This window comes from Fistularia commersonii, chromosome 15 (assembly GCF_037954325.1).
Source record: "Fistularia commersonii isolate RoL2024-O1a breed Wild chromosome 15, RoL_Fcom_v1.0, whole genome shotgun sequence".
NCBI classification, from domain to species: Eukaryota; Metazoa; Chordata; class Actinopteri; order Syngnathiformes; family Fistulariidae; genus Fistularia; species Fistularia commersonii.
Window position 1 is genome coordinate 10,478,939 of NC_141298.1, and position 10,321 is coordinate 10,489,259.

Here is a 10,321-nt window from a genome sequence, read left to right on the forward strand (position 1 = left end):
TTTCCACGAGCTAACGCGGTCCTCTCATCCCCCCCGCGAAGGCGCCATGAGCTCTGCGAAAGCCGCCTCGCGCGAGAGGAAAAACGCCATGACGCCCACGCAGAGGGACAGCGTCCCGGCCAAGTCGCCGGTGTCGGGCGGCGACCCGGTGGCTTCCCACAGCCCCTTCGACCCCCACCACAGACCCGTCGTCCCCGGGGAGGTGTACCGAGCCCACCTGCCTCCCCACCTCGACCCTACCCTGGCCTTCCACAGGGTGATGGACCCCGGTACGGCGCAGACAAACCGATTTACAGGATCCAAACCTCCGTCACGGGTGTGTTTTTGACCCGTTTTCCCTCCCTCGCAGCGTTCATGTTCCCCAGGCAGCCGTCCCCGACCGGCTACCACAACACCTACCAGCTGTACACCATGGAGAACACGCGGCAGACCATCCTCAACGACTACATCACGTCGCAGCAGATGCAGGTCATCCCCCGGCCCGACTTGGCCCGCGGCCTGTCGCCACAGGAGCAGCCGGTCGCCATCCCGTACGCCGCCGGAGCCCGAGGTACGGACCGCCGCCAGCCGACCCGCCTCCACGGTGGGGTGGGGTGGGATGGGATCCCTGGGCAGGAGAGGATTTTAGCCTGCAGAAAGTGTGCTTTGGGAAGTAGCGGCTACCTTTTCCAGACGCCCAGAAGCAAACGACCCAGACAAATTCTTGCTGATTGGCTTTTCCCGTCCGGGGGCTGCTAGTCAATTCGGCCACCTCAACCCCATTTGACTCATTTGACCGCAATTCAACCCAATCCGCCGGGCGGCTGGCTTCGCCCACTCCCCTCGCAGCCCTGCTTACTTACCAATTGTTACCTGAGAGCACTAACGGGTGAAGGTGATGGGGGTGTATATACGGTGTTCATACATTCGCAAATTCCTGGATCAGTTTTTGTTGTTCACCGTTGGCCCTTTGCTTCTGTCTGTAAAAGGGATTATTGATCTAGCCCAGATGCCAACTATCCTGTTGCCTCACCCTGGGGGAACAGGTACTCCCTCTTTGGAACGCATCGCCTACCTTTCCGGAGCTCAGCCCCCTTTTCCTCCTAGGGCTTTCAACCCAACCTCCATATCGCCAGGTGAGGACCCCCCAAACCCCCTTCAACCCCCTTCCCTTGATTCCTACCCCACCCCCCCTCCCTCGTGTCCCCCTTAAACTCCTTGTTCCCTCCGCACCTGCACGGGTGCAGGTCTGCGCCAGTCCCTGAGGCGCCAGAGGTCAGTTCGCCGGACGCTGTCACAGATCCAGTCCAGTCTCTCTGCAGGCTTTTTGACGTGCCGGCGGCAGCAGGGGCCGAAAAAAAAAAGCAAAGGAACCGGGGGGAGGGGGGGGGGGCAGCCCCCCCTTTTTTTTTTTTTTTTTTTTTTTTGTGAGATGACGGACAGGTTCGGCCTCTGCGGCGTCTCATCAGGATCAACATCTTCACGACATTTTTTCCGTTTACATAAAACATTTAAGGACGTGATAATTAAAAAAAAAAAAACGTGACGGGGGAAGTTTGCATTTTTTTTCCATTCCATGGAAATTCTCTCCACCAGATATCAGCCAGGTAATCTGCCTGGTGCCTTCTGCCTTCTGAATGTTTTTTGGGGGGTCATTTCTCCAAGCAAGCTGAAAGGTGTGACGCTTGTAAAGCATATGACTGTTTTTTTTTTTCAACCACTTCCTGGTATTAAATGGAATTCTTTATTAGTGTGTGTTATTGGAAGAGATGCACAATAAGTCAGTGTGATGTGCAGCTCCACCTTGAAATAAGCTTATTTAAAAAAATGTAAAAAAAAAAAAATAAAAAAAAGACAATTTTTTTTTTAGTTTGTTTTAGATTTTTGTTTGCTTTTTGGTTGATCTTGCCTCAGATTAATCAGTTATTTAGATTGCAGCTATTCTAAATTGCCGTTGCCGATCTGAGCCGCCGTCCGTCAGATTCCGGTCGAGTCTTCTCGTTCATGAGTTGCCACCGCCTCGTTTGTGCCAAAACTGAATCATTTTTTCAAAATATCCAAACCCGTGTGGTCAAACGCCCACGAGTGTCAGCCCCCTCCGATTGTGACGCCACGTCTGTCACTGTTTCTCAGGCCACCAAGCTCACCTCGCCGCCGCCGCCAGCGCGGAGAGGGAACGGGAGCGGGAGCGAGACCGCGAGCAGCAGGAGAAGGAACGAGAGAAGGAGCGGGAGCAGCGCGAGCGGGACAGGGAAATGCGAGAGCGCGAGCGTGAACGAGAGCGGGAGCGGGAGCGAGAACGGGAGCGAGCGAACGAGTACATCCGGGCAGGTGAGTTGTCGCTCTTCGACTTATCGAGTTACCTCGTAGCCGGAGCGAACTCGACCGGTCTTTTCGAGGCTTTACGAGTCACTTGCGTGCGTCAGGTGTCCAGGAGCAGCCCGGTCGGCCCGGTAGTCGTGGTTACCTGCACTCCCCGTCCCCCTCGCTCAGGACCCACGACGTGGTGGTCCAGCAGCGGCCGAGCATCTTTCAAGGGAAGAGCGTCATCACCTCTCTGTAAGTACGACTTTCGCCCTTCCACCCTCCCCTTAATCGCTTATTTGAAGAAATAGAAGAGAAATACCTTTTTTTTTGTCATATACATAGAATACAACATCAGTGAAATTTGATCCCGTTTGAACCCATCATGAGCAGGAGGCGGCCACTGAGGGTTTCAATGTCTTGCCTAACACTTCGACAGGCGAGGTCAGGGGTCGGCAACCCGCGGCTCTCTCATCTGTACACTGCGGCTCCGAGCGGCTTGGGGGAAAATAAATTATAAATATTTTAATTGAAGTGTATTTCATTTGTGTTCATTTTTTAACTTTAAGTCCTAAGTTGGAAGATTATTGTGATCTTGAAATACTATATAAAATTATGTTTATTATTTTTCGCCGCTCAAAAAAACGTCACACTCGCGGAAGCCGGTATACCCGCCAGCAGGTAAAGTCCCGATTTGTAGATGCTGTGCGCAGAAGTTCGGGAGCAGAAGTCCCATAAACAAGATAAAGTAAATATTTATGAAGATATTTTGCAAATATTTATTTTTTATCGTTTAATGACACAGTGATTTTTTTTTTCCCGATTTATTTTTAAAATTCAGGTCAGGGCTCCGCTACACGCTCTGAAAGCCCAAAGCTCAAAATGAGTTCATTACATAAATAAAATTTAATTTTCTCCGTAATACTTTGTGAATTTCAGAAGCAACACACTACATACTTGTTTATACAAAGTGTAAAAGTAATAAAAAGCAATATATACAGTGGTACCTTTATTTTAGACGTCAAAAAGTAATTGCGGCTCCCGGTGTTTTCTTTTCCGAGGAAACCGGGTCCAAACGGCTCTTTGGGTGTTCAGGGTTGCCGACCCCTGGGCTGGGAGGAGCGCAGAAGTCCAACCAGAATTGTTCTGTTCCAAGGACAACCGCTGACAACCAGGCCGCCCCCTAGAATTTGTTATTTTAATGTTTGCGCGCTTTCTGTTTCAGGCCGCACTCGGCAGCGGCGACCGCGGCGGCCCAGAGTAACTCCCGCTTTAGTACGGCCGCCGACGCCCTGGCGGCGCTGGTGGACGCCGCTGCCTCTGCGCCCCCTGTGGACGTGGCCAAGGTGAAGGAGAGCAAGCACGAGCGGGAGGACGACATGGCGGCTCGGCGCGCCACCAGCCTCGTCGAACAACAACAACAACAGCAGCAGCAGCAGGAGGCGGAGAGGCGGTCCATGCCGTACGGCGTCATGACCCTGCCGGGGGGCAAACCCCATCAGCCGTACGCCGAGAGCGTAGGCGTGAAGGAGAAGGGACCCCAGACCTCCAAGTCCCGCATCGAAGAGGAGCTTCGGACCCGCGGAAAGACGACCATCACGGCAGCTAACTTCATCGACGTCATCATCACGCGGCAGATAGCGTCTGAGAAAGACTCCCGGGAGCGAGGCTCGCAGAGCTCCGACTCCTCCAGCAGCTGTGAGTGTGCTGAACGCTAGGCACTAAATCATGTGGCTTGAGCACATTTGTCCTTTTTTTTTTTGCTAACCACTTCCTATCATAAAGGGGCTCACTCGTCCCTCATATCTTTATTCCACATCAAAAGATAATTCAACAATAAATCCATCATTCAGGATTAAAAACAGACTGATAAACAGAGAGGATAAGTTCTGCTGGACTAGCAGCAGTCACTTGGAAGATACACAAGCGCCTGATGTAAGCATCTCTGTCATGTGTGTAGCAGTCATTTGCGTTCTGTATTGCAAAGAATTTCCTTATAGCAGGGGGTGTTTGGTGAATCTAAGGGGGAGGGTCTTCAGCCCGTGCAGCAAGCGGCCTTGTCGCGCTGAAAAGTGACATTATACTAGCAAACAAAGGGTGCGACTATAGGACGCGGGACCTCGTCCCTATGCCCCCATGTTCTTTTTGCAGATTGGCAGCTGCTACCCGTGTCGGGGACATCTACCGCCCCGACGTCTGAGGACGCTTATTGTTTCGAAATGTTTCAAAATGCACAGCGGCAGCTGCGGCGATGCGGCCCAAATGCGGGGAAAAAAAAAATGCGACCTAACCCCCTCAAGCGGTCCACAAATGTGGCTTTGTGATGGGACTGCATATAGTGATGTCGTATGTTTGTCGTGATCATCTCGATGTCACACTAATGAAGCCATGTTGAATTATGTCATCGCAGTGTCATCCAGTCGATATGACAACCCCACCGGAGGGGCCATCGAGGTGATCAGCCCCGCCAGCTCGCCGGTCCAGCCCCAGCAGGAGAAGCCGGACGAAGTGCAGCAGCAGCAGCAGCAGCAGCAGCAGGCAGCAGGTACGAAGTGCAGTGCAGTTCGGCGGTCGATCGGAGAAGTGGCGATCGAGGTCGTGCCTGGTTAGCATAGCCGATGCTGTTGGTATGACTCGGTTCCCTAATAAACAGTGTGGCGATTGTCGCTCATCCAGGTTGCAATGGCACCAGGAATTTGCCTCCTCCAGGGGAACTTTTTTAGTTTTGCATTCCCACAGGCAGTGAGGGACAACGGTAGGGACAACCTTAGGAGCCGCGCTCAAAAACAAACGAGGAAGACGACATGGACAATATGGAGACGAAAGTCGCCTCAGCGTTCATGGACGTATAACCACGGACTGTCCGATGGGTCGGAGCGTTTTTATCTTCTCCCTGCGCCGCTTTGCTGTGTGAAGAACCCTGTTGGTCGTTTGCGAACTCCACACTTATTCTGTTCCAAAATGTTGACGCTCCTCCGCGAGTCTTGGAAACCCATCCGAGGCATAGCAGGCCAGAAGAGCTTGGACCTCTTTGCCGCTCCATTTCTGAGAAAACAGCTGACCAGTGACCTACTTTTTAAAAATGGCGATGGGCAAGGCTTATGAGTCCTACCAATCACCGAGCACCTATGAGTTCCTCTGGAACCGTAAAAAGACCCAACCTTGGAGTTGGAGCTAAAACGGTTCTAGGACTATCCAATGCACCAAGAAATGGTCTAGTTCCTGAAAAAGTTCTCTGAACAGCGAAAAGTTCCCCCAGTGTGAAAGGGACTATTGTTGGGTAGATCCAGTCCGCGGGTTTATTCCCGTCCTCCTGCAGGAGTATGTAGATCAGTCGTCATCGGCGCAGAGCGTCCTTTCCCCGACCCCGACCCATTCTCTGCACAAGACATTTCTATTTATTATGCATTCCGCTGTATATACATAGTCTTTGTTATCCTGTATCTGTCCTTAGTAGCATATTCTTGCACACTTATGTACCCTGAAATACCATAAGACAATGGAATTCCTCCATCGTGGGATCAATAAAGGCCACCTTATCTTATCTGGACAGCTGGGATGCGGGCGTATGACATGAGTCGCTACCGGCCATCTGGGGAGCCGCCGCCGCCCTCCTCTCAGGCTGAGGGTTACTCCCAGGTCCCCAAGACGCACCGGGTCATGACTCTGGCAGACCACATTTCGGTGAGAAACTGCCGGAGTTTAAAAGGCTAACTCGTACCCTGAGGAGGGTTAGTAATCCGGCTCTTGTGGTGGTCTCCCCCGCAGCACATCATAACCCAGGACTTTGCCCGGAATCAGGACCCTCCAGTCTCCTCCTCAGGTTCCGCCACATTCCAGAGCGTGGTGCCGCCCGTGTCTTCCTCCAGTCGAGCCAAGCTACCCAGCCGCTACAGCCCCGAGAACCAGGTCCAGGCGCCGCACCACCACAGACCCTCCAGCAGGGTTTCCCCCGAGAACGCCTCAGACAAGCCCAGATCCAGGTACGCCGGGCAGCCGCGACACGCTTCTTCACCCGCTTATTCACCCGTCCTGACAACTCTTTCCCCCTCTCCACGCCCTCAGGCCCGGTAAGTCTCCAGAACGGGGAGGAAGGCCGATGGAGAACTACGAGCCCATCTCCCCGCCGCAGAGCTACCAGGGCATGGACAAGCAGGAGGCGGGCGGGCCCCCGCCGCAGAGGCGGGAGGCGGACAACTCGGAGATCAGGTAGGCCGCAGTGAGATTCTGTCAGCGGTAGGCAGAGGTGGGAGCGGGCTAACCAAGCTAAGCTAAGCTAAGACTGCTCGCTTCCGCTCCATCAGGGAGTGAGTTTTGTTTGATTTTCTTTGGGTCCCCTGACATTTAACGCCGCTTTTAATCCCGTTAAATCGATGACTTGTCTGCCCGGCGGGCAAAATGTGCCGCGGTGGTTTTTTAGATTACAACCGAGTGGAAAAGTAGCTCTCCCTGCCAGTGCCGCGCCGGCCCAGTTAGCCAAGCGCTTCTAACTCTTTGCCTGTTTTTTTTTTTCCCTTTTTTTTTTCTCCCCCCTTCGGGCTGGGTGGTGTGGGGGGGGCGGGGGCGCTCCAGGAGTGACTCGCGCTCTCCAGGGAGCGTCAGTTATCTGCCCTCCTTCTTCACCAAGCTCGAGAACACCTCGCCAATGGTGAAATCCAAGAAGCAGGAGATCTTTCGTAAGTTGAACTCCACTTCTGGTGTTGGTGATTCTGATGTTGGTAAGTGGGTCTCCTCTCGTCCCGTTCACCTTCACTAACACGCCCGCAGCCATCAATTTCTGTAATTTCTTGCATGCAGGAGAAGTTTGTTTTTATACTGTTGATGTAATTACCTTTTTCAAAAATTTCAAGCTTGCGAAACATGCACTTCTTCCTCTGGGACTTTTTTTTTTTTTTTTGTCCTCACCGGCTGACGTCTGTCCTGCAGGAAACGCTCAACCCGGCACAGAGATTTTCAACCTGCCTGCCGTCACCAGCTCCAGTGAGTAGAAGATCTCCTCCATAATGGGTCTCTTAAACTGCGTAGTGATCTCCTCTCCGTCCCCCTCCCTCCAGCAGGCAGCATCAATACCAGGAATCACTCCTTTAGTGACCCAGCGAGTAACCTGGGTTTGGAGGACATCATCCGCAAGGCCCTGATGGGCAACCCGGAGGAGAGGCAGGAGGAGCACCAGGGAGGCGTCGCCACCATCAACAGCACATCCGGCGACGGCCGCCAGGAGGCCAACCCGTCACCTAGCATGGGTACGCCCGCTCGCGAACGCCGATTCCCACCGCCAGCGGGCGAACGTGTCGCCTGACGTGTCGCCGGCTCTCGCTGTCCCCAGGGAAGCAGAAGCAGGGCAAGGCCGCCAGCCGGAAATCCAAATCTCCCAACCAGGGTCAGGCCTACTCCGGAGGGGACCGTCCCTCCTCAGTGTCCTCCGTCCACTCTGAGGGAGATTACCACAGGCAGGCGCAGGCCCAGCCCACGTGGAGCTGGGAGGAGCAGCAGCCCTCCTCGGCGGGTAAGCTATGCAGCTTGGCCCCCTACTTTTAAGATAAAATATAAGATATACTTTATTTATTAGAAATGGGAGTGTAAATGTAAATAAAAGAGACAATTAAAAGGTAGAAAAAAGACATCCAAAAAGTATAGATAGCACAGAATGAAAAAAAGTGGGAGAATAGACAACCAAAACGACCACAAGGATAAGAACAGAGCAGTGACAACAATGATGACAAAAATAAACAGGATGCGAGTTTTTTTCCCGAAACTATCAGCAAAAATAACGCCTCCCTCTCCCTCTCCGCAGGTTCCATGCAGTTTCCTTATAACCCCTTGACCATGCGCATTCTGAGCACCACGCCACCCACCTCCATCGCCTCCCCCTCCATACAGAGCCAGCAGCCTTCGCAGCAGCTGCAGCCGCCGCCGCCGCCGCCGCAGCAGCAGCAGCAGCAGCAGCAGGCGCCGCAGTCGCAGCCCCCGCAGTGGCAGTCGCTGCTGTCGGAGCAGTACGAGACCCTGTCGGATAGCGACGACTGAGCGATGCGCCATCGCCGCGGCGACCGGATGAGAAGAGGGGCCCGAACGGAGGCCCCGTCTGCGCGCCCCCGCCCCACCCTCTCTCCTTGGAAACTGACCTTCGCTCCCCGGCGAGGAGAGCATCGAGCGGGACGGGGTGGTGTCTTTTTTTTTTTTCTTTCTTTTTTTTTTTTTTTTTTGTCGGTGCTATGGCGCCCCCCGGCTGTTAGCTTAGCATACAAGCGGCAGCCTGCGACTTGGACGGGGCTCTCCCGAACGGGACTTGTTTTTTTTTTTTGTTTGTTTTTTTTTTGGGGTGGGGGGGGGTTCGGGAGCAGTGCCAGCCCAGACAGTCCGGGGGAAACAAACAAAAACTAGACTGCGGGGGAAGACTTGATATTGATAAAGTTGAAGAACTTGATATGTACAAAGACAATTTCTGAATTTTTTTGTTTTGATTTCTGTAAAGCTATATCTTGTCTCTAAAAAAAATCATTGTATGTAAATAGAGTAACCTTTTTGCAGTGTTTTTTCTTAACTTGATTATTTTTTATTTTAATGTGGCTTTTAAATTGATCCACTTTAAAACAGGACGAGATGATGTGTAATCTTTAATGCCACAGTTGGTCTCGCCCTCCCTCCCTCCCTTCCTCCCTCCGCCCCACTTTTGTTATGTGTGTTTTTTTCCTCGCCCGTGAACCGGAGCACAGAGGTTCTTGCTCCACGCTGCACGCCCTCCACCAAGCACCACCAGAGCCTGAAAACATCATGGACACACAAAATAAAAAAAGGAAAAAAAAAAGGATGACGGAAGAACACACGAGGCGATATTCTCTCCATCTCTTGTTGTCTCCACCCGTCCTGGTGGAGACGATGCATGAATCATCACCATCAGATGGTGGAGGTGGAAGGTCTTATCCTCCAACCCCGACCTACCGACTTCCCAACGTTCTTGGCAGAATGATGTCTTCGAAGCAAGTTGCGAACACTGGTGTCATAGCAGAAAGGTGAAAAGTCTGATATAAGCTTAATTGTGCTGGAAAAGATGACTACTCCTGGACCCACCACCCCCTCCATCTGAATATTGAAAGTGAGCCAATGTCTTTTTTTTTTTTTTTTTTTTTATTTTTGTTTTCAGTAGAGCTTGGCTGTAGTGCGTCACACGTAGCTGTGTCCCTCCGCAGCTTCCAACCCATTCGGGAAAACAAACAAAAAATAATCCGCTCCGCAATGTCGTTGTCATGGTGTACAAAATCCAAGAAGAGGAAAAATAAAACACGCAAAAATATGTCGGGAACTTTTTTTTAATTTTTTTTTTCTTTTTTTTTTTTTACACGGTTTTGCCATGCCTTGTGACTTGAGAAAGAAGGCAGCTTTAACTAATTTTCTCAGAGATAAACTTTTTGGTGTTTGATGTTTGTATTTGTTTCCCCCTCTCTCTTGACACTGCCCTGACAAACTCTGAACTCTACATTGTCTTTCCATCACACAAAACTAACCAAACCTTACATTATGGTCTGCACCATTGTTGCACTTTTTTTTTTTTTTCGCTTCGTTTCTGTAGACAACAAAAGAGCATACTACCTGCTGTGTAACCTGACCCCCCCCCCTGCTGCCGCCACACACGGAAATGTGGATGTTTTTCAACTTCCCATGTTGTAGCTGGTACATGATCCTGTCTGTAGTGTTGACACCTGCATTTAAAAGAAAATAATGTCATGGTACCGTTAAAATGTCGAGCAATTTTGCCACCAAGGTTATCCAGAATCTTGACCATTTCATCTCCTTCCATCGTGTCAAGGCAAAAGCTCTGAGTATGAATATTATGTTAACACCATACACGGCGGTGATATTCCTTCTTTTTATAGAAAAATTGTTTAAAAAAAATCCCAATATTTTGGCTTTTCCAGCTTTCTCTTTTAATGAATTCATTCTGCTCTCCACGTCAGATTTCCTTTCTTTCCTTTTTTCAATCATTTGTCGTCGCACATGTTCAGTTTTTTTTTCTATTTTTCCCCCCCTGTCATTTTCA

The 10,321-nt window shown here is 51.3% G+C and overlaps 1 protein-coding gene across 7 annotated transcripts in view; it reads left to right on the forward strand.

The window, feature by feature from the left end:
- ncor1 (nuclear receptor corepressor 1) overlaps window positions 1–9,902 on the forward strand; it is a 47,068-nt gene extending 37,166 nt beyond the window's left edge. Inside the window, exons 32-46 of one of the 7 annotated variants that reach the window (XM_086160792.1) lie at window positions 42–269; window positions 350–550; window positions 969–1,115; window positions 2,113–2,310; window positions 2,406–2,538; window positions 3,509–3,981; window positions 4,694–4,828; window positions 5,837–5,967; window positions 6,052–6,266; window positions 6,349–6,492; window positions 6,856–7,001; window positions 7,210–7,263; window positions 7,338–7,526; window positions 7,610–7,789; window positions 8,078–9,902. In XM_086160792.1, the coding sequence (XP_086016918.1) occupies window positions 42–269; window positions 350–550; window positions 969–1,115; window positions 2,113–2,310; window positions 2,406–2,538; window positions 3,509–3,981; window positions 4,694–4,828; window positions 5,837–5,967; window positions 6,052–6,266; window positions 6,349–6,492; window positions 6,856–7,001; window positions 7,210–7,263; window positions 7,338–7,526; window positions 7,610–7,789; window positions 8,078–8,310 (2,807 nt within the window). In that variant the 3' untranslated portion in view covers window positions 8,311–9,902. The remainder of the gene's footprint in view (window positions 1–41; window positions 270–349; window positions 551–968; window positions 1,116–2,112; window positions 2,311–2,405; window positions 2,539–3,508; window positions 3,982–4,693; window positions 4,829–5,836; window positions 5,968–6,051; window positions 6,267–6,348; window positions 6,493–6,855; window positions 7,002–7,209; window positions 7,264–7,337; window positions 7,527–7,609; window positions 7,790–8,077) is intronic. The other 6 variants (XM_086160793.1, XM_086160794.1, XM_086160795.1 and 3 more) reach the window with 6 other exon arrangements.
- The last annotated feature ends 419 nt before the right edge of the window (window positions 9,903–10,321 follow it).